The 25,400-nt window shown below is 36.5% G+C and overlaps 1 protein-coding gene across 1 annotated transcript; it reads left to right on the forward strand.

Moving 5' to 3' along the window:
- The first annotated feature begins 11,741 nt into the window (after positions 1-11,741).
- On the forward strand, positions 11,742-12,167 carry LOC116162393 (protein GVQW3-like). The gene has a single exon (XM_031476013.1). The coding sequence runs from the start codon at positions 11,742-11,744 to the stop codon at positions 12,165-12,167; it is 426 nt and encodes a 141-aa protein (XP_031331873.1).
- The last annotated feature ends 13,233 nt before the right edge of the window (positions 12,168-25,400 follow it).

The following is a 25,400-nucleotide window of genomic DNA, read 5'->3' on the forward strand; positions in this document are numbered from 1 at the left end:
AACATTTCTTCTGTAATTTAAAATTAATTATTACTAAGACTGTTTGCACACTGATTTCATTTAAATTTGCACTTTAACTGTTAATTAATCATTTTCTTACTGTAGGTATACGTTTTATATACACTTTATGTACTTCACTGACGAGCAAACCATAAGCTTTTAATCCTCTAGACTGTTCGCTATGCATAACGTGACCATGCGTCCCGTTTTGAACGGGACCGTCCCTTTTTTCGATTCTCCGTCCCGGTGTCCCTGAAAAAAGCTTCGGGACGCAAAATTGTCCCGTTTTCAAAAATCTCTCGAAAGGTCGGACACCGGCGAGACGGAAACGTATCGAAAATAGCCGACCACTCTCCGCGCGCGCCACGCGTTCTGTTACCGGCGCGCAAGGATTTTTTCCTTAAGCATCCTCCCGAGTCCTCGTGCTCTACCGAGTCTTTACGCTTTACCGAGTCCTATAGAGCGCATGCGTTCGGCGCTACACCTGACTATTTACTTACGTTGCTCATTTACAAAAACCAAGTTAAGTTTAATAGTTGAGTGAAGATGGCGAAACGACAAGGAAATGGTTTTTCACACAATCACAATACTAACAACTTAAGCAAATGTTACAAGCAATAATTTCTAAGGGTTTTTATAATGTAGGCATTATGAAATGATGCGTTGTGTACATTTCAGGTATGTAGGTGTAATTAACCCCCAATATATTACTTATTATATTCATCAATATACCTACAGTGTAGTTGGTTTTTGTAAGGTCTTCAAACTTCCCTTTCCACATTTTGAAGTCACTAGCTTCACATTCTACCTCTAACTTGAACTCCATAACTGCATCATCAATTGTTTTCACAATTTTAATCGAATACGTAAATTCTTTCGGAATAAACTATTGAAAAAAAACGGATAGATATTGGTAATATTTAATTTTCTAAGAATATAATAAACACTGGTACTTGCCTGTTTAACTAAATCTTCCATATTCAAATCAAAAACTAAATACGAGTGAATTCTAATAAATTACTGACAATCAAAGACCACGTTTTCCCGCCACTACACAACAATACAAAACGAACACACATGGGCAAAACCGCAAAGTACGCAACCGTTCTATAGGACTCGGTAAAGCATAAAGACTCGGTAGAGCACGAGGACTCGGGAGGATGCTTAAGGAAAAAATCCTTCGCACCACGGAGCCATTCGCACTTCCTGCAATTTATTCTCTTCAGGTACTTATTTATTAATACTAATAATACTCCTGTAATATTTTGCATTTGCATTTCATAGATACTGTTTTGTTTTGAAGTCATGCCGAAACGCAAGTGTACTTTTAATGTTAGTTTACAAGAAAAATATCCGTTTATTAAGCAAACAAATTCTCCTTGGGATGTGAGATGCGAAAAGTGTCGCACAGAGTTTAGTGTTTCCCATAGCGGTGCCGGTGATATTGAACAGCATTTAAAGTCTGAGAAACATAAAAATGCTGATCGTGCCGCCGCTTCAAGTTCTTCAATGTTAAACTTTTTCAAGAAATCGGACACCCCAACTTCAAAGGATTTGGATATCGCCGCGGCAGAAGGCGTTTGGGCCTATCACACTGTACAAGAAAACCACAGTTTTCGTTCCAATGATTGTGCTTCAAAACTAATCCAATCATGTTTTGATCAGAAATTTAGATGCGCTCGTACCAAAACAGAAGCTATTGTAGTAAATGTTTTGGCGCGTACAGCGATCAAAGAATTAAAAGACGATCTTGGCAAGTCAAATTGCATTACGATTTTAACGGACGCTTCAAACCACGGTGACAAGAAGATATATCCTATTTTAGTGCGTTTTTTCCAACCTTCCGAAGGTATACAAGTAACAATTTTAGACCTCCAAGACCAACCAGGGGAAACATCTGATATCATTGTTAATTATTTAGTCCAAGTGTTAAAAGATAATAGTTTGACTGCAAAAGTCGTGGCATTTTGTGGGGACAACGCCAACGTCAATTTTGGGGGTGCAGCTAGAAAAGGAACTAATAATGTGTTTGTGAAATTACAATCATCTCTGGAAAAACCACTAATAGGTATTGGATGCGGAGCCCATATTATCCACAATGCAATAAAATCTGCTGCCGATGGCCTACCGATAGATTACGAATGCATTATTGTAAAGATATATTCATTTTTTTATATATACACGGTTCGAGTTGAAGCTCTAAAGGAGTTTTGTGCTGAAACGGAAACAGAATATCACAAAATGCTGGGCTATAGCAAAACCAGGTGGCTTGCTCTAATGCCTGCCGTAGAAAGGGTTTTAAAAATGTACCAGCCATTAAAGCACTACTTTTTGAGCATTGAAAAGTGTCCCCAAATATTGAAAATTTTTTTTGAAAACCCCACACCAGAATTATGGCTTTATTTTTTACATGCTCAGTCAGCAACCTTCCATCAAGCGGTATTGAAGGTTGAAGGTCAGACTTTATCGGCAAAGTTTGAAGTTGCAAAAGAAATTAATCTACTGAAAGAAAATTTAGCTCAGAAACAGGCTAGCCAGTTTCTTTCGCTTACAGTCCCTAGTTTTATGGTAAAATTAAAAGATAGCGGCACTAATATTGACGAAGAGTTTGTGAAAAGTACGGCAACACAATTTTATAAAACAAGTCGCGAATATTTAGAACAGTGGACTTGGTTTTTTACGAAAGAATTGGAGACATTTTATTGGGCAGATTTAAAAAAAGTACCTGCATGGGAAGATGTTCAAAAAGCATTGGATGTATTGATAGAGAAGAAATATATTGATTGCAATAAAGACACAGAAGTATTTGATGAATTTTCGCTAATTTTGAATTACATCACGTCGCAAAAAGTCACGGAATGGAATAATCTAAATGTTTCAACGGAAACTCGTTGGGTGGAAGTATTCAAACACTTTCACACCAACAATCTTAAACATGAAAACTTTTGTGTTTTAATTGAATATATTTTATGTCAGCCTGGCACAAATGCACCAGTAGAAAGAGTATTTTCTTTAATGAACAAATTGTGGACGGCTGAAAAAAGTCAGTTACAGGTTTCTGTCCTTACGGCGATGTTGACAATTAAAGTGAACATTAAAAAAACGTGCCAAGAATTTTATTCTTATTTAAAATCTTCTCCAGCCATATTAAAGCAAATTTGTTCATCTAATAAATATAAAAATAATTAAGCAATTATGTTTCACAACTTTTTTAAATTTGTAAGTAATAGGTAAATATTGTGATAATACAAATAAAACGTAAAAAACTTGTCTTTTTGTCATTGTGAGCTTATAATAGACTTAAATAATCCGATGTCCCGTTTTGAGTCAACAAATAAATGATCACGTTAGCTATGCAATGTATTGGTGGTGGAGCGATCAAATTGAAGGTTAAAAATTTGAATTCTTCTTCGTGGAATTTGCGGCTTTACCTAGCTGTTCTTTCCGATTATGTAAAAATATATTAAAATTCTTGACCAAATTTGGTATCTAAAGATTTTTAAACATGAAAATAACAAACCCAAATTTAGTTTTTGAAATTTCAAAATATTACATCCGCGAAACTTTAAAAAAAGATACAGAAATGCGCGTTATAAGTTTTGATTTTTTGTGTGCTTATAATGGATTTACAAGCGATTATTGCCGTTTTGGTTGAAATGCTATTTCTCGAAATTTAAATTATTATGAGGAAACAATCCCTCAATATTTGGGGGATCTGTTCGTTGAGCCCTTTAGGATGTCACGAGAATGTTTTGAAGAATTAGGTACAGTAATTGGAAATAATCAACGACTACAAAACTCGATAATACCAATGCAAAAGAAGATACTGTTAACTTTGTCTGTTGGCCAAATCTGAACCATTCTTGGCAGCAGGAGATCGATTCGGATTGGCTAGAAGTGCTGCACATGGTATTTTTAAAGATGTTGTTGCAGTCTTTGTAGAGTTGCTAAATAGATGTATAACGTGCCCAAATAATCATGACAAGTCAGGTGGATTTCCTGGAGTTATTAGGGCTATTGATGGTTGCCACATTCAAATTAAACAACCAAGTGCATACGCTAACGATTACTATAATCGTAAGCATTCTTCAGGGAATATGTAATCACAAAAACCAATTTATGGACATTATGTTGGTATGCCTGGTAGAGTGCACGGACGCACGTGTTCTGCGTACCAGTCCAGTGTATGGTCATCTGGTAAATAACAACACAATAATGCCACAACATTGCCATGTTCCTGGAGATTCGGCTTATCCCCTAATGGAAAATCTCTTAACGCCTTTTCGGGACAATATGGGCATTTAAACGAAGACCAAATACGTTACAATGTTAAATTGTCAACGATAAGAACAGTTATCGAAAGGGCCTTCGGTCAATTAAAGGGAAAGTTCAGGCGTCTGAAATATTTAGACATTGAAGAGACTGACTTCGTAACAGAAGTTATTACTTCTGCCTGTGTTTTGCACAACTTTACCCTTATGTTGGGGGCAGGAATTGCACAAAAATGAGGCAATTATAGAAGGAGAAAATAATCACCGAGAAGCGAATGATAACGATGTTGTCGCCGACCATCAAAATGGCGTAGAAACACGCAATTTTATTGTAAATATTTTATTTTTCATTTGCCTATTATATGTCAATTATATCTGTCATATGTGATATATGAAGCAGTCTATTACGCCCAAGGGCATAATGAGAGGGCATAATGGATTGTCATAAAAAAGATGCAACTTGATTCTTATGAAGCACTTTAATGTTGAGCAAACAATAATCATGACATTTGTATATTGGAAATGCATTCTTTGGAACGATGAAAAATAAAATGTTGTATGCACCTCAGGCATTACTCAATATTTAACCCTCGGGCGACTTACAATCCCTCGGGCCAGAGGCCCTCGGGCTCTGTCGCCCTCGGCATAAATATCGCCTTAATGCCCTTGATGCATAAATAACTATTACGACATTAGTACAAACAATGCATGATATTATTAATTTTTGGATTATCTTCTTTCTAACATTAATTTTAAAATTTGATTCCTTTCTTTTTGAATATTGTTATCCTCTTTTATTGCTTTGCGTAGCAAAGTTATTTCTATTATCCTTCTCTCTTCGAGTTCGAGTTGGTTAACGTCATTTATTTTCTCAGATTCTTTCCAGAAACCTTTCTAGCTGCCGTAAGCTTTGCCTTCAATTTTTCTTGGTAAACAGTGTGGTTTCTTATCTAAAATAATAGGTAATGAATTCTTTTATTAATGAGTTCTGTCACGGATTATGTTCAAATCGTTTTATTTTCTTTTCTGTCAAAAATCACAAAATTTCTAAACTGACGTTTTACAAAAACAAAAAACTCATCACACTTCAATAATAAAATCAATTCATCCTTTAAACATATTTTCCAACATACTCCCACCCAAGAAATTTTATTTTCTTGATCAAAGGTAACGACTTGGTCTACGTATAATCCCTTCTCTTCTATCTGTAACAGCTGTATGCTCCGGTGCACAATCTTTTTGACTGCCATCGTTCAAGTTCGCCATATGAGTAGGTGGAACGGTAGTTTTTACTTCTGCATTTTCATTTAGTTCATCAATAGAACTACGAATCCCTAATGTTTCTAAGTTATTGCCCTCGGTTCTTAAATCCATTTGTATAAGCTTAAATATGTGTTCCTCTGCCATTCCTATTTCTTCTACAGTGAGATCTGACTGAGATGCTCACCTATTCGAAATTTTCTAAAAAATCTACGTATCCAAGCTAGAACTCGAACTGCCTTTTGAAACGAAGAGTAACGTATTAAGAAATGGTCTTTCTAATTCAATTTTTCAGTGCAAGCATGTACATTTTGAATTTATTCAAATGAGTCTTGATTACTGCACATAACAAAAATGGACTTGGTTTTAAGCCGAAATGATACTCTGGTATGCCTTGATGAAATGATCTCTCCTTCCTCGGTCCACCAAATTATTTTCAAAAAATCGCGATCTTTTTCCTCCACGTTAATTCTAAGAAAAGCCTTTTCAATATCGGCACAACAACCGATTAAATTTTCTCTAAATCTTAAGAGAATTATTGGCAATAATTCAATAAAATTTATGCATTCAGAGAGGGTATCATTCAACGAAGGTAAAAACCCGCTTTTCGCGGATGCATCGAAAACAGGTCTCGCTCGGGTTGCGTTACTTTGTTCTCGTACGACAGCTCGGGGCGGAAGATAGTGTCCTTTACCGTTATCTTCAGCTTCCTCTAAAATTCCACCCAGTTTCCAATCTTTCAAAACTGCATCGTATTCGGTATATAATTCAGAAGTCATCCTACTGGATACACTTCTTAGTCTCCTTTCAGCTAGAGCTCGATTGGGCGGAGGACGAACTTCATTTTTCCAAGCTAACGAAACAGTCTAGCGTTTATTTTCGTACCTCAAATTCTCGTGAAAATTTCTCATGATGGCTTCTTTGTTGTCACATTGTATTGCATCATCTTTGATACCAAAAAGTTCCAATTCCCAGAAATTAGTTTCGAGGTCGTGTATTTCTTCTACGTGATTTATGGCAACACAGGTTGAGAGGGTCCTGAGCGCAAAGGGTGTTCCTAACACGATCCAGCCGAATAAAGTTTCAAATGCCGTGAGATTTTTATCTAAAACTCGTCGGTTTCCGGTTACTAGAGAACCGAAATAGTCAGCTATTATCAACATTTCTATTGGACCGCTACCAGCTCTCATTTCTGTATCCTTTTCTTCAAGTTTAACATTAACCTGCGTGGTATAGTTGGTTATCAGATCTGTTCCTAATACTTCCATTTCTAAAATAGTGTCTCTTGATTGTGCTGTAATTCTATAGCAATTATGTTCTTGTTCTTTTGATGTTACTCCACTAAAGAGACCAATGCTACTTTTTCAGTTCCAATAATGGGCAATTGCAATTTTGTCGCGACTCTACTAATTATATATGCTCTCTGAGATCTCGAATCTACAAGGGCTTGTACTTTTACGGACTTGTCCCCATCTTCCTCTAATTGGGACTAAAATTGTTGGCAAAATCGTAGCAACTGACATAACTACAGAGTTTGAAGATGTTTCCTTTTCCTTATTTTCGAATTTTTCAGGATTCGGTTGCACTTCACTCTTATTCTCTTCTTGTGGAACTCCTCTTCCAGTCGAATAGAAACGGTTTACAGGAGTAGAATCTCTTCTGACAAACAGGGCAGTTTTCATTCATTTTACAATCTTTGAGGGTATGTCCTTTTACGGTACATATAAAGCATGCTTCCTTCTTCAATAAAATAGCCTTCTTATCGTCTATTTTCATCCTAAGCGCCTTCCTGCAGTTTTTTCCTTTATGTCCGGGTATTTCACAAAAAATACAAATATTTTCAAAGGTTCTTTCTTTGGTATGTAGTACTTGAGCTATGCGCGTTCGTGTCGGAAAAGGGTCAAAACATCGAGAAGCTAATTTCACCCTCTGTTCTGTATCAATTCCTTTTTTCAGGAATCAACTAATGGGGTAATTATAGGAGCACAATTTTTCATGTTAATTTGCAAACTTTCTAGAGAACGTAATGCTGTCTCAACCTTATCATGAATTTGAAGAATATCCTGTCTAGATTTCGACTGTCGTATGCAAAGCTGCAACAAATCTTTCGTGTACAGTTCGCCTAATAAATCCTGGTTTCCGTAATGTTGTTTTAGGGAATTCAAAGCCTTAGGATAATTTTCAGAAGTTGGCGGGAATCCTAAAACTAATTGTTTCGCAGATCCTTCCAGTGCCTGCACCAGATACTGAAATTTCTCTGCGTCGTCCAAAGAAGCTGTGTCGATCTTTTCAAAGTGAGCCCACCAGCCGAGCCGCTCCTCTAATTCTCCATCAAAAACTCGTAAATCTAGCTTAAGTAACTTAATTCTACCTACTTCAGGTACATTCGATACAGTAACACCAGCGGATGTGATTTCACAACGCGTATTCAATAAAGTGCAGCGGTATATTTATTCTTGATAGTGTTGCGCGCCTTCGGCTTCGGTTATTAGAACTTCTTCCGAATCGTTGGACTCGACCATAAGATTCATCATTTCTTCATCCATTTTCGCTAATTCTTCACCCTTCATTTTCAACGAATGAATCTTTGTGTCAAACTGATCTCTGATATCTAGCGCCAATTCAATTTCCTTAATAGTCTTTGTAATCATTGCTCGCATTGGAGCGCGCTTCCTGCTAAGGGATGCTTGGTTCATCTTTCCTTCGTTTTCTTGAGATTGCAAGGTCTATATACACGGTCGCCAATTATGTGGTTTCGGACTTAAAATAATAGGTAATGAATTCTTTTTTTCACTACTAGCGTCTGATGACACGATTATTAACCTTTTTTCCACTTGTAAAGTAGGCTTTCTCGGCATTTGTTCAAAGTGGTTAATAATGTGGACATTATTAACTAGTAGTCAATAATGAGAACTGTCACGCTGTCACTTTTAGAAAACACAACCCGAAATTTCGCTCAATAAACGTTTGGAGTTCTCTAAAATGAATAATTGTCACCATCCGCCATTTCCAGAGAAATTACATACCTAAAATTATCACATTTTGAAAAAATTCGAACGAAATTACTCTTTGAAAATATCTCAATGACAGAACCAAATACGGCCTGTTTGACTTGTACTTCTACGTACTTGATTGACATGTTAAATTAATAAACAAGAAATTCTGTCCAACCGTTCATTTTCTTATCAATATTATATGTTAATTTACAGGATTTCAGGTGCTAGTAGTGAAAAAAATAGTATATATATATACCACAGTAGAGAAGTCTATTATTGCCTTCTCACCTTACACCCCTCGGCGCAAGCGCCTCGAGATGTAATCTTGGTGCTCAGGCAATAATACTGTACTTCTCTACCTTGATATATAATGTACTATTATTAAGTAGTTCTGTCACGGATTATGTTCAAATCGTTTTATTTTCTTTTCTGTCAAAAATCACAAAATTTCTAATCTGACATTTTACAAAAACAAAAAATTCATCACACTTCAATAATAAAATCAATTCATCCTTTAAACATACCTACACAAACACATTTTCCAACAAACAGTGGGCTCGTTCATAAGACACAACAGTTACCGCTACGCTACCTCGTAGCGTATCATCGGTAACAGTTAGGGACTTATGTCACGTTCCCTACTTTGACATATGTAGCGCTACTAAAAATGGCCGACTGCTCCTTAAAGATATATAATATCATCAGACATCGGGATATAAAGAGAGAGGTTATGGCTCGCACATTCTTTTTTGAATGTTGTGCAACACTGTAAAGCCATCTATTAATGAACCCGAGCACAAGTAATACAAACTGATAACTCTTAATGCAATGAATTATTCTGATGGCTTGTGAAATAGTCAATAGACCAGATTTGTAGAGCTTAATCTAAGTACGAGTACAGTAGATCAATGAAAAAAATTATTCGATGAACACATGAAAGTGAATGGTAGATCGTGTAGAGACAGCAAAGTGGTTACTAACTTACCGTTAGAATGGAAATTAGAGCAATTGCAAGAATATGTACATTTAACCGACAATGAAGAGTGGCCGAATTTTAAATCGAAGTAAATGTTATAACCAATTAGGAATTTTCCAACTTTACTAGAAGTAATGTAATGTTCAAAGAAATAACGTAGGTAGTAGACTTTTCCAGTTTAAACTCGAAGGGTTATCGAAAACTTATATTTCCAAGGAATCTGTTTAAAGTAATACTTTAACTCTTCCATTTGTATTGATTGAACAACAAACGTAGCCATTCTCCGGAATTGTCAAAGTTTAGTCCATCAAATTGGGAACGGCCTTGCCCTAAGTACGCAAGATAAGGACAACCTGCCAATTAAGGGAGCTTATCTGGATTCTGTCGAACAATAAAAGTAGAACTATTGCAAAAATTCTCTGATTCGACAAAAACAAAGCTTCTCCGGCTTATTCAAATCCAATAAAATAATTTTTCAAATCCGCACTGCTCCGTCTCCGCAATTAAACAAAATTCGTTTGATATTGTATATAATTAGAGGACTTCAAAGGGAAACTTTGCAAGTATAAGCCGGTTTTCACTTTACTAAATATGCTAATTTGTGAGGATTTAAGAGTCGTTGTCGACTAGCTCCTTTCCGTTACAAGTACCGCTCCAGACGAAAACGGAAATAACTTTTCCGGTTGAAATGCGATATACTATTCCGATCCAGGTGACTTGAACTCCTTGTTATTACGCCCACATCAACACGCAACTTTAATTTTATGTTAATGGGTCCGCTACCGATAGGGATGAAATTTACACCTTAAGTTATCTTGGTTATTATCATGTCATTCGATATTTTCGGAAACCGGAAATGAATAACACTTTCCCACAATATGGACCGAAAGTTTACGTTAACAAGACTTCGACGACAATAGTCAAGTTTGTTGATAATAGATATTCTTATGTAGCATTTATAAATATGTAATGGAAAATTATCTGTACACATTATAATGACGTATATTTTACATAAAATCAACGGATTTTTGTGAGTGTTATAGTCATAGTTACGGATAAGTTTCTTATATAACAGTGGCACATTCCTCACCCTCCTTTTGCAATTTTCTAAATAAATTATCGAATGATATCTACCTTATTTTGAAATAAATGGGAAATTGGTTGTTGACATCTAATATGTCCATAACGGGGCACCTCACCTAGCACCGCACATAGCCTGCCACATAGCATTGCCCCCTAGTTTTATTCCATACGGGTACCCTGCAAAAGACAAGAGCATTCCTTTCTATGCACCAAGCTTCTAGAATACTAAGCTCGATTTCTCGTTGCGGGGTTTGCGTGGATGCTATGTGGGAGCCGAAGGGCGAGGCGTAGTACCTAGTAATGGCTAAAGGCAAAGCAAGAGAATGAGTTACCTGAATTATTAATCGTTTGCAAGACATTAAACATTTTACCAGAAAGGCATAATAATTTCAAGTCCAGCTGGATGTTGTTAAAGGGAGAGGAGAACAGAAACTGTGATGATCCGACCCCTCAGCTATGTTCGCACGAGAGGAACTAGTAACTAGTATGCAAGAACAAGGAAGTGCATCATAAGAGGCACTTGCAAAGGAAGAATAATAAAAGCAACTACTGCAAACAGCCATGCCATTGGGTGAGTTGTTGAACTTGATGATTCGGTCGATGTCGAATCTTGGAATTTTTTTCTACGACTCAGAAATTGTCGATACCATCTGCCCACGTTCTGGTGCTTTGAAATCTGCAACCCTCCGCTGCAGTCTCCTCGAATAAATGAACTCCAGTAACTTGATTTTTATTTAAATCGTCACCACGGCTCCTATGTCAAATTAAGAAAACAACGCTAGCGATAACACCCGCAAACGATAAACAAACGCGAGCTGGAGAGTTGGTCCTTTAATAGTAAGTAGTTCGTGAACCCTTTTAACTGCGCATTACTGTGATTTAACTTTTTAGGAAATTATCCACTCCGGTATACAAGGAGGGACCCAAAACTAACGGGAATTGGGCTGCAGGGGGAGGAAGAGTGGGGGAACCAATATTGTTCGATAAGGTGTCCGTTAGCGTCACGCCTCCTGAGTCAGTGCGCGTAGTTTGCGTGGCTGTGAGTGCATCGGTTCGCCCGTAAGAATTTTTTCAGTAAAATAACTTTCTATTTCGTCGAAAACGTGATGGCAGATTGTCTTCCTGTTGCGGAAATCGGCCACGGAAGCTATTGTAATGCTTAAGACTGCTTATGGGGATGCTGCCCTAAGTAAAACCAGAGTCTACGAGTGGTTATCACGTTTTAAAAATGGGGAAATGGCAATTGAAGACCAACCTCCTTCAGGTAGCCTCACCACAACGTCAAGAAATGACGAGACGTCGACGAAATCAATGCTCTTGTCCGTGAAGATCGTCGCCGAACCATTGATCAACTTTGTGAGATGTCTGGAATCAATTCAGAGGATTTTATCCGAAAATTTGCACATGAGAAGCGTTGCAGACAAATTTATCCCTCGCGTCCTCACAGACGAGCAAAGGGAGCGTCGACTTCAAGCATGTTTGGAGCTTCAAAATCAGCTCAAGGAAGACTCCGAATTTTTTTCCAAGGTGATTACTGGTGACGAATCGTGGTGCTACGGACACGATCCCGAAACAAAATAGCAGGAGAGCCAGCTGTCTTCCACTGACTCGCAGTGGAAGACAGCTGGCTCTCTACGTCCCAAAAAAGCTCGCCAAGTGAAATCAAACATCAAGACAATGCTGATTTGTTTCTTCGATTGCAGAGGTGTTGTGCACGCGGAGTTCGTTCCCCCCAGCCAAACTGTTAACCAGAAGTTCTACTTGGAAGTTTTGAGAAGATTGAAGGAGAGTATCCGGAAGAAAAGGGCAGATCTTTGGGACACACGCGACTGGTTCTTTCATCATGACAACGTGCCGGCCCACACCGCCCTCTCGTAAGGCAGTTTTTGACCAAAAACGGCATGGCACCGATTGTCCATCCTCCCTACTCACCGGATCTAGCCCTGTGATTTTTTTCCCCAGACTCAAAAAGGACACGAGAGGAAAGCGTTTACCACTGTGGAGAAGGTAAAATCAAAATCGCTAGAAGCCTAAAAAACATCCCGATAAGTGAATTTAAAAAATGCATTGAACAATGGAAGGATCGTTTGAATAAGTGCGTTGTAATCAATGGGGAGTACTTTGAAGTGATAAAAATTTGGTATAAAAATATTAAGAAATAAGGAAATTATGATGAAATTCCCGTTTCTTTTGGCCCCCCCCCCCTTCGTATTTGCACGTAAAAATTTCTTCTGCACTGAGCGATACAATTAGCTGGCAGTAACTTGAAATTTCACCCGCTTTAATTTATTGATTTGGTATTATTGTCCTAAAACGACATTAGTTTTAAGGCGCCTTTACGATATTTTGAGACATTAAAATGGCGCGCGTTAAAAACTTGCGCTTACCATGCGAGTTCCACGACTTAATTTGCACTGACCAAAATGTACCGTCCTCTCTCTACCCGCTGCACATTTACACCTTTCACCGGCCAAAGTACATTTCCTCTATTCTAAATTTAAACTTACAACAAAGGATACGTTTACATAACCTAATATACATACATTATATACAGTTAATTACAAAATTTCATTCCTTGATGCCCAGACCAAAAGCATTATATGGGGCAAATGAAAATATTCACCCCCACACCCACTACAATAAGAAACAATGAATTTTATAGATAAGAAACGAGTATACATGTATTTTAGAAACGGTTTAAAAATATCAGGGTTATAAAAAGGTTTACTACAAAGATTGTACAATAGACGATACTTTCAACAAAAGAAGAAGTAAGTGGAAATATGCTTCGTGCTTGAAACAACTACGAGTATGTAGCTGTAGTAGTAGCAAGCGCCAACTTTACTTTGAACACATTGTATAGAATGTTTGGCCCATACCTTTAGGAGATTCTGTACAGGTATGGGATTGGGTGCCCTTTTCCCTGCTTCAAATTAGGACGCGTTCTTCCACTAACTTACACTTCAATTTACATGGTATGTTTTACAAAATTTAATTTATGAAAAAACGTCAAGGTCTTATCTCCTAAAAACTACAATTTTACATAAACGTAAACCCTGTCACCCTTGATCACAATCACAAATGAATTACAATAAAATATACGCACACGGTGGTAGCGTGGCAGCATACTTGACAGTTGCATTCCATGGACATTTGCACCCGCAGGGTTACCTGTCCATCCAATGTACTAAATGGTCTGGGGTCTTTGGGGTGATTAATTTGCAGATTACTGCACTATTCATATGTCGTAAGCTGATGAGTTGATGACGTTCATTGAGCCTTATAAAACTGTAAAGCTATGAAATCATACCAATCTTATAGTTTGTGCAAATTAACTGGCCCACTAAACATCGAAATTTATTTAAAATTAGATTCCAGTAAATTGTAAAACGAATTGCGCTGGTGAATGAGTAACGCCGAGTTTAGCGTGAAATAATTAAAATCACTATAGCCGAAATTTACATTTTCGGCGGGGCCGGGCGAATTTTAGTTACAGCGGGGAGTATAGACACGAATATTCAATGCATAATCATAATTAAACAATCTGAGTCCGGCATTTCTACTAAATCTACAATCAGAACGGGTACGTTGCGCTTTTATCTGGAAACATCGCTGTAGGGCCGGTAATGGCTAGCATTGTGCGACTAATTTATGGCTCAATAACGCAGCGAGAACCGGGAATTGAACCTGTAGGTAATGTTGATAATCTGTACTCAAGCACAACCAATCCTACACCCTCTTACTCTCCATTATTTTCACATAATAATGCAAAATGTTATTAATTTTTGGATATAAAAAGAGAAGTAATTTTGGACGCGAGTAAATTAGTTCAATGGAAACGGTGCAGTGTCCGCGAATTTAAGCGGTCAAGTAGCACGTCGGTCATTAGTTACTCTTACGACCGGAATAACATTGTATAAATCTTTAGTAGGAGGAAAACAGAAAAATATCGACGTTGGTTTATGGTTCATCTCGCATGAAAACTAACTCAAAACTTCTATCGTTTATGATCACAAGAGCCATATCTACTTGGTTTCTCAGCAACATTTAGAGCCAATGGGGGTTTACAGTATAGTTGAATTCCGCAGTTCTAATTTAATAAGCGTGTACCTGAAACCATAAAACATTTTTTTGGATAGTAAAAGTTTATTTAAAAATAGAGGCTGATTAGCAAAAAAAATAATGAACATGTGCGGTTTTAAAGGTTTATTCAAAACGATATGATTGTGGCGGGCTCTGTGACGTAATAACCCCGACCAATCAGCTCCTAGAACCATTCAGATGACATAACGACTTGGCAATATTGCAGGAGAATGGCATTTATAACTTGCGTCATCTGTCACAGACACTTGTCACTTTCGTGCTAGATGCAGTTAAACATCCCTCTCAAAACTTCAAATGTGACAAACGTCAGACCCTCGCGTAAGGTTGCCAGCTCACTTCTACGTGATTGGTTGTAGGTTTCTGACGTATTTAGTCTGAAGCGTTTCAAATTCGGACTAAAAACACATCTTTTCAATAATTTATTTTGGGTTTATTTTACTCGCAAATAAAAATTGAGGACACACGGGTCTTTTTATTTTTAATGTACTTTGTGGATCAGAAATAAAAAATGAAGGCGGGATGACCCCATTCACATTATTTTTCTTTTGCTAATTGATTTATCCAGTTTTGACATAAGTATTGTTGTACTTGTCCAAATTCTTGCTAGAGAAGCATTCGGGTTTCCCTTGTGATACCCTCAGTCCACACCACGGTGTATTCTATCTTATACCGTGGTCCACACTAGGTTTTAGCATTTAATTTTAAAAGTTTTTGGTGAAACTAAGGATACGTATATTGAGGACAATGTAGAAAGAAGTGTTGAAAATAATCACATTTCTAGCTTTATTCGGTTTATTCGGCAATGCGAGATTCAATTGATTCATTGATAACGTCATCGCGCTCACATAGATGGCATCAAAAATAAAAAAAAGGTATCCTAACGAAGTGCTTGTTCAACAACAAAGTGCTACTGATATTAGGATTTTTCCCTAAAATCGACGGAAATAATAAATTAAATAAAGTACAATCAGTGGTAAAAGGTAACAACCCATAAGTTGGTGTAAGTAATCAGGTTTAATACTTTCTGACGTTTCGTAAAACATCACGGTTGGCATCTTCAGAGATGAAATGGCAATTTCAGTTTAAGAATGGGCGTATGCTTTCCCTTTTCTGTAGCACCCTTAAGTTTTTACTACTCTTGTTTTAGAGGTTGAATACTTATGTTTTATATCATTCCTAAAGAGAGACACGGGCCTCTTGTCGCGTTAGTATAAAGTAATCCATAGTCATCGTAGTGAAGCTTTTCAGTAGAACAGCGAAATGTAGAAAAATTAATGATTCTTTGATAAGAAAGGATTTAAAAATCTTTCTTGCGAATGTGGAGTATTCGAACGATTTTGCGTGACAAGGTAATGCTTTCGAATGCGTTGTGTTTAACTCCACTTAGACGTGCACCCGAAACTCCGAGCTCCGAAAGTATTGTCACGTGCTTCTCGTACAACTATAATTAATGCTTCGTTTTCTAGCGTACAAAGATATAAAATGGCAAAAGGGAAGAAATTATTATTGGAAAATGTCACTTTGATTTGTAGATTGGTGGAATTCGAGTGTAAACGTTGTCAGTATCCTTTTATATCCTATTGAGAGCTGCTCATGTGTCTTCCACAGCCCACTTCTCCAGAATAATAGCACAGTTCTGGGGTAGGATTTATAACGGTCTATTGCAAAAGTATTCTTTTTCATAAAAATCTTACTTCGGGGCTTTATTTGTTTTCGCCCACTGACGCATAATATTTAATTAAGTTGTCGACTTATTTCAATACTGTATATATTACGCTAATTAACACCACTGCAGGACTGTAATCATTCATTTGACTTGTCAATTACTTAAGCTGTTCAAAGGAGAAAGCTGAGCTTTAGAAGATGGGAATTATGTAATCTGGAAGTCACTCATATTTATTATGTTTATGAAATCTTAGTGCTATTTATTGAAAAGTAGACATACAGATTTACATATATTGTTTTGACCTGTCTACTTTTAAATGACAAAATCCCTTCTGAAGAGCGCCTAATTTTATACATCCAAAATAACATCTTAAAACAAATAAATATCGGGTTGTCATATTAATTAATTTGAATATTGTTGCTTTGGCTTTGGCTTTGGCAGTAAACCTCTTACGCTTCTTAAACTGTTACCGGCACTATACCAAATGGCAATAGTTTTCTTCAGTTGAATACATCACACACGACCAATAATGAAAATACGGAAGCCAAAACGACAATATTCAAGTTAATTAATATAACAGCCAGATCTGTTTTAAGAAGTTATTTTAAGTGCATAAAATTAGGCGCTTTTCAGTAGAGATTTTATCATTTAAAAGTAGACATAGGAAATCACTAATGTATCACTTGTTAATCCGACTGCTTTAACATTTTCGAATGTTGTTAAGTCCCTTCTGATTCAACAATCTCTCGCATAATGACTCCTCTTTTGGCAATTGTAGCATGAGGCAGGAGGCCTCCTCTTCGTTTCCTGCGTTGATGCACATTTGGCAACTTGCGTCGCAGCTAGTGCTTGTTCATTTTTGATTGTTGCGAAACTAATCTCTTCATTCAATAATCTCATGCTAAGATTTTGTATATTTTGGTTTTTTCTCGTCGACAGATGAGGCTTGTTGCACATGTTTGAATTTTAGAGATAATCTTCCCAAGATCTTTGTCATTATGGCTGTATTACTTTATTTGCTTAGCAAGATTTTCCACCTGGTGGTAAATTTGCATTATTCGAAATTTCCATTGCTGGTAATTTCTTCCCTCAAACTTGTTGAGGACGCCGATATCTACTTTTTTTAATTCGTGCATATCAGATCAACAACTGCTATAATTATACATGGTAGTGATAAATACTAACGGAGTAAACTTAACTTTAAAATATCGACTAGGTTCAGTATGACCTACGGAGGTAATAGTGTTAGTAGTAGTAGTAGGTTAATAGTTACTGTGGTAACTGTCCTTTAACACGCAAAAAGTATTTGTGGTTGAATTATCGACTTGTATAAATGTATAATATCAACATTGCGGAAGCTATTTTAAGAGGAAATTTTCGATTTAGGGGTGGGTATAATTTCCCGAGTCTGATATGGCTGTCAATAAGTTTTTTTATGTATGTGAAATTTCCACGTAAGTTTTGTATCGAGGTGTACTCCTAAGTATTTTACACATATGTTTTTAGGTGACCACGTTTACTATGATAGGGTCTTCACAATTCGTTTTAATGCAAAAATGTTTTTACTGCATACATGGCTAAATTAGTAGTCGTGTTAGATACATTTTATGTGTGTATGTTGGAGACAGATAGCTAATTCGGCCCGTGTCCGAAACATATCGCGATCTGACAGAAATACCAGATTCCGAAATATTTCTACAGTTCGGAATATGGCTATGTCAATTTGAACATATCCCGAAGAGCGCATACGTACAATGAGCCGATACTAATCGTAACAACATAAACTGCAATTATCTACTTATGTGTGTGGAGTTTCTCGCGGTGTTTGTTTTCAGTGTGATTTTTACCGTCCGAAAGGGATGACTAATCGTTTATGGGGCCTCGATTTCTATCGGGATTTCTAGAATATCCGCGACAATACACATAAACAAAGATAGTAAAAATGATAAAAACAGCATTTAACATTAAACACATGCAAGCTCTTCAAGCTTATAGGCTCCATTTTCCTATTAGAAATTGTGTTACTTTTTTCTTGAACTGGATTTTTTATAACTATATTCCCCGCAGTAGTGGCGATTTAGTGGTAATAGATAGGCGATGGAGTGCGATGTGGAGACTCAGTTCTCAGATTCAGATTTATGCCTTAATTCATTTAATAAGTTACAAGTACGTTTTTGTTCCAAACTATATACTAATAATTCAAATATGCTTACCTCATATACAGTTCAGATTTTTAGTTCTTTTGCGTAACACAACCTTGCACTTTTCCGTCGTCGGTCTGTCTGTCTGTTCCTTCAAGATGTCTGCCCCTGGGGCACCTCGAGACTTCGTGTTTTCGCTAATTGATAATTGCTATAGTCTATATATGCACGTTATTCTTATTCACATACAGGGTGACAATTTGAAAACTTACCACCCCCCATATCTTACTAAATAAACGAGATATTTAAAAAAATCAAAATCCGTTTCGGTAATTCGGAGGGGGAATCACAATGACATAATTGGCGACGCACCCCCTCCAACCCCCTGCGCCCCAGCCACTCCAACTTTTAAATCTTAAATAGTGACCCCCCATGTGTGATACGTCGTTGGAAAGCTCTGAAAAAATGCTTTCCAACCATACCAAACAGCATTACATTGAGGTTAGTAATTATCGTGAAAATCAAAAAATAAACTAATATGATACATTTGAAATCTGTCGTATTTAAAACGCAACCGGCGAACATAGACGAACTAAGACAGAGAATAATTCAAGAATGTCGAAATATTGCAAAACCAACATTTGAAAAGGTTCGACAAGAGTTTGAGAATAGATTATAGCTGGCGATCAAAAATGAGTTGCTGTCGAGTCGGCTTTGGAAATTCAAGTTAAATACGATTTTCCATGTAAACAAAAATTTCAAAGGGCAACTCATTTTTGATCGCATAGTAATACTGTCTTCCCAATAACGGAAAACATTTTGAACATTTATTGAAATGAAAGCCAACTTTAGAAAATGTATCATATTAGTTTATTTTTTGATTTGCACGATAATTACTAACCTAAATGTAATGCTATTTGGTATGGCTGGAAAGCATTTTTTCAGAGCTTTCCAACGACGTATCACACATGGGGGGTCACTATTTAAGATTTAAAAGTTGGGGTGGCAAGGGCGCAGGGGGTGTGAGGGGGTGCGTCGCCAACTATGTCATTGTGATGCCCCCTCCGAATTACCGAAACGGATTTTGATTTTTTTAAATATCTCGTTTATTTACTAAGATATGGGGGGTGGTAAGTCCAATTTCTAGTTTTGTAGGTACAAAATTACTCTTTAATTAGTCCTAAATTATAGGCTTCATTGGGGCAAAGTGGGGCGGCCAAACTATAATTAAATAAATGGGGTAGAGGGTAGGGTATAATAAAGGTTTGTTGAGAATGCGATCTCCTCTAAATTTTAATATGAAGGTAACAGGATTCTTATTCCAAAAAAAGATATTGAATTGTAAACGAAGATAAATAACCTCGGCTATATATTAAGGAATATCACCCCAGAACTTGACTCCTAACAAAAATAAAACTAAATCTGATTTATTGAATGAATACCGAAAGTATACCTTTAACGGAATAACAAATCCTTCATCTAAAGATTTTTCACTTATACCAGCTCGCAAACTTTCAAATTTATTCTATTGTAACGATTCTAAAAATTTGTGGTATTGTGTACGGGACTTTCGACATAAATTACGAACGCATCCCGAATCAAGGTACTTATGCTATAAATCGCGCACGTTCCTGCTTGACAATAACTTCGCAAAAACGCATACGTACAATATATCTGAAAAATGGCACCTATTTATTATGTTTATTCAAAATTTGAGCATTCGCTCTCTTGTGAATGGGATACTATTCCGGCCACGATCGTATTGAGACGATGATGTTTTTTGCTTATCTCGAACGACGGACTAAAGTACTCGAAAGATGTTATTGTACTGTGTAATTTCTAAACCGAGTAAGCAATTAACTTTCCAGAGAGAAGGAAGTCTAATCAAAATTACTTTTATTAAAGTTTTCGCCTATTCCCCAGAATTTAACAATAGCAAAGCCCACCATTGTTTTGTTTTCAATGTTTTCCGTAAACAAATTTGATTTGGGAATTGTTGGGATTACCATCAACATTGTACTGAAGCGGTTCCTGTTTTACTTAATCGAAATGAACTCCACAAGTTCGAACAAGTTAAAAAAAGAAATCGTAAACTACTTACAACAAGCGCATTTTCACTTGCATTCATTTCCCATTTGTAATATGCAACTTATGTTAAAATTTCGTAAAAATCCGCAAATAAGATAGCATTGCACGTGTGCAATCCATTTTTTTGACGTGACAATTTACAAGAAGGACTCTACGCTAAAATTTCAGAAGGATTGGTTTACAAATAGCAAATATCCCTGGGCCCTTTCAGCTTTCAGACTAAAAAAATGCAGGAATGACATAATAGTAGGAATGTAATGCCGAAGATCTGAAAGTTCTACGATATTCCATTACCGAGATCTCGATCAATTTATATAAGGCGCTCGGCCAGCCGACAGTTGATGATACAATAATCTTCTTTTTGACAATCATAAATGCGTAAAAAGCTAAACCTATATGCAGTTCTAAATAGAAGGAATGGCCCACCAAGTTTGTACAGATTAATAAATTTGAAGTTTATGTATTGGTAGTGCCCGGAAGTAGTTCGATTTCTAAACGATCGAGTCAAAAGATACATTCATAACCGCATAATAATAGAAAGCTATCGTTATCGTTTTATCATATTAACCAAAATAAAATTCTATGCCGGAAAGCCGCTCTGTCGACCAATTGAAATTTGCCTTATATAAAATTTCCTCATAAATTGTTCTAATGATCTAAGAAAAAAACTTCGAATTCTGGAAAAAACTAAGAATAACTTTTCCATCTTTACACTTTGCTGAGATGCAATGAAACCGCCTGGAACTTTCTCAAGCTCTCTCTGAAATTGCCTGAAATACCTTGAAATTGTGTGAGACCCTTTAAAGTTTTCTAAAACCCTTAACAGGATCCCCAGATTTCCAAAACTGCATAACAACACTTTCTGAGCTTCTCTCTGGTTGCTCTTCAAAGCTACAGAAAACACAATTATACCGCGTTGGATTGAATAACGAACAAATCTGCCTTTGGAATGCCCCTTGAAAAAATGTTTGCTATTATAAATTTTATTGAGAAGGAAATTGAACGGATTATTGTTCGTTGGTAATATTTGATACAGTATAGCTCATTTGGGTAGTTTAATAAAACACGAATTTAAAAAATCTATTACTAAAGAATCAGTAGTTACCCACATTATATGTAAATACACTGAATTTAACATTTTATACACACTTTACATAGTGTACTTGTATTTATACCCCTTCAGGAACTTGCACAATGTTTTCCCACACAAAATTAGCTTTCACAAATTTCTGACTTTTCAACCAATTATGCTAAATACCGGACTGTTATTGGCGCTCAATAATTGTTTAAAGTGTACCGTGTAAAAGAAAGTGAAAGAAAATGAAATTTTCAACGGTCCGGATAAAAATGGAAGTGATGTACTACCCATTCTGTATGGATTATTATTAATTTGACTGTAAAATTACTAACGCAATTTTTTTTTCCAAAAATCTATCTTTACCTTTTTTGTTAAAGGAACTTCGATCTCTCCTCGATCGCAGAGAGCTTTCATCTGTCTATTTTTCTCAAATCAGAATGATTGCTTAGTGGTTTTCCAAGCCCAAAATGGCTGGTTACCTCTCAACTATCTGGTCTGATTACTCATTTATCAATGAGATCACGTCTTACCAAACGTCTTACCAACTAAAAGTCAAACGTGCACCTGTTGATTAAGAAGGAAACCTTTGTTAACTGGATTAATGTGTCTATCGAAAATAAAATCTAAAATTCTATATAGATCATTTTGAAAATAATTCACGAGAAACTTCATGAACGTTGGCGTAGCTCTAATATTAATAAATATGGGAGATACATTTTCAAAAGCTAGTATAACACAAACGTATCCTGTTTGTGCATCGTAACAATAATAAAACTCTTTATATTTTCAAAGAAAACCAAGTTGAGCGTGTGTGTAACGTTTTAAATTGAAAATTTTCATGCAAACGAAGCAAATTGATTTTATGCGTTAGAAGCTTCATTTAAGAAGGGTTGTTTGTGCGCGGCCCCCAGGATATGCTTGGACTTGCGAATTCTTAAGAAAACTATGTTAGGTAAACGAGGAACTTATGCAGTACAGTAAGTGAAACGAGCAAATACCTTTAGATGAAACCCCGCGGACCTGTAACTTCATCTATAACGTAGTTATAGGGGTCTGTGCCAACTCACGAATTCACTCACGGTAGAACGTCCAGTGCAATGATTACATTTACATAATCCCCTTAGCTGGCTGCCCGCCATCATGGAGTATGTTTATTTATTACCTAGAGAGGATGCTGCTTCATCTACATGTTCACTTCTGTCCAGAGAGAATCCCAAATATAAATTGTTTTGAACGCAAATGTAATTTCAATGCTTGAATAGAAATAGCATGTGAATATCGTCATTATGAAAAAAGGACGTGTGTTATTTAACTTCGCGGCAAATGAAGAGAGATTTTGCATTAGGGCTCCTCGTTAGATAGACACAGATTATCTCTATTAAATAGAGTATTTGCTCGGTACACAGAAACGTTGGCTGTGTTAGTTATGTTAACGTATCAATACATTATATAAACCACATTTGAGTTCTCTAGTACCCACTTCAAAGGAATATGTTATCCTCAGTTTTACGTACTGATTAGGTGTTTACTTATGTGACGAGTGGATTGAGTTTATACTCAGCTTATACCACGGAAACAAAAAAGGTAAATCTTAGAATTGATTGCAGAGAAGATTGATTATTAGTAAAAACAAGTATAAATATGTGCACAACTCTTGCGCAGATAAAGTGCATTTTTTTAAACCGTAAATGCTTGGGCTATAAGGTAGCAGCATGCTATATTTATCGATTTTTACCTTCTTGGGAGATGATTAATGGGTAGGGGGTTCTTTGCAGAAAAACATTTAAGGTCGCTTAGCATACATTAAAAATCTATGCTGTATAATGTAAGAAGAACCAAGCCCTCAGAGAAATTCACCGAAATATTGCATTTTCCCTCCAACATTTTTGAGATATTGCAGTAGATGTGTCCCGTCTAGGGAATCTTTACGCTCTTTGAGAGTGCCTCCTCCGATACTCAGTTCTGCGGATATTTGCACTGAAAGTTTTGACATCACCAGTAGATACCTATGTTTCGTCCTGACGTTCCACCTGCCCTTTATGAGTACCATTTCCGACACTTCGTTTTCAAGATATTCGCTTGTACTTCACCAATACATATGTCTCGTCCAGATGATTCATTTTGCCTTGTGAGTACTTTCCTCCAACAATCTGTTCTTCAGATAAGCAATTATATCCGATCATGATAATAAGGGGTCGAGGAGGAGGACTATGGTTGGTATAAATTAATTCGTTTCGTTGAAACCTTGTACCATGAAGGATAAAACCAGTCCCCACTCCGCAACCCCCCCCCCTCCGTTTTAATAAAGATTCGGAAAGAAGGGCGATAGTTTGTAGAAAACAGTTCCTTTTGTTGTGACCTTTAATTAGAATATCATGAAAGATAAAATTAATTTCTAAAGCAATATAGGGTCCAATTATGTTGTACACTCTACTAATTCGATTTGAAAATGTGTTAATATGGTTATTTTGCATCACATTTTGAACAATTACCAAGGTCGTATAAACCTACACAAATCAAGTCAATTACTCCATCCACACGACGAATGTGCACCGTAAATAATAACATTTGTACTCAAAAGAGCACAAAAGGATCAAAATGGCGGTGGGAGGATTTAATTCCACTTCGCTGGAGGTGGTTCTAGCTTTCAAAAGGCCCCTAGAAGTACAGGGATTTCATACACAAATCTACGACTGCTCTAAAGAAAGAGATTAAGCGCAATTTTCCGGAAATCTAAAACTGGGGAGCTAAACTGATGAAGTCCTCTGGCGTATTGGGCCTACATAACTCTTGACTTGGCTTGTCTTGACATCAGGTAGTAAAAATATACTGTCAAAGTATTAACATGTTAATCTGCTTCAAATATCAAATATTTTGTCAAGCTAACTTTGTGGCTGCTAGGATGGTAAGACTTCTCTTGTATTACACCAATTATTCTCGATTACTCGAAATTCTATGCGTAAAAACTTCTTGCACAACATTAAACTTGTTGTCGCATTATTTCGTTAACATCTGGACGATTCCGTTCCTTTTTTTAAGTTGCATAGCCGGCTGACTACCTGTACCCAAATTAGCGTCACACACATACGCTCTCTTGCAAAATAACCAAGACAGCCTCATTTACTCTTCATTCTCTCTCTTCCTGTTTATGCAAAAACCACTTCCTCTAACAAATTCAACATCGTTATTAACCCGACGACACCCGAAATTCCTCTACGTCGCCTGAACTGATAAAACATCTGCATCTCTTATCTTGCACGTGGTATTGTTTGTTGAAAAATCAATTAATTCTTGTCCGATAAAATTTGTTATCAACACCTGATACAACTTTCCTTATTTACCTATACGTTTTAAATTTACGATACAAATTAAATACAACAAATAGAATGAAATGAGTTAAACAATTAACATTAAAATGACAATTCAACAAATTTTCCAATTCTGAGTCTATTTGAAGAAAAATTCCACAAGTCTTGAAAGAAAGAATTTGAATTATGTTACATACATGATGCTACTATTTCAACCTAAAGCGCCATAGCCATTCAAATAACTAAGATTTTCAATTAGTTTCATTTCGATCTGCATAGTTATCCATGAAAATGATAATAATACATAAATAGTATATAAAAAATAACTTGAAATAGGACTTATTATAGTAGATGGTTCACAAAACAAGAATACGCATTGCGTACAGAAATTATATAATAACATAAACGGAGACCGCACTGCACAATTTA

The sequence above is a fragment of the Photinus pyralis genome, unplaced genomic scaffold (genome assembly GCF_008802855.1).
Source record: "Photinus pyralis isolate 1611_PpyrPB1 unplaced genomic scaffold, Ppyr1.3 Ppyr1.4_LG1, whole genome shotgun sequence".
Lineage (NCBI taxonomy): Eukaryota > Metazoa > Arthropoda > Insecta > Coleoptera > Lampyridae > Photinus > Photinus pyralis.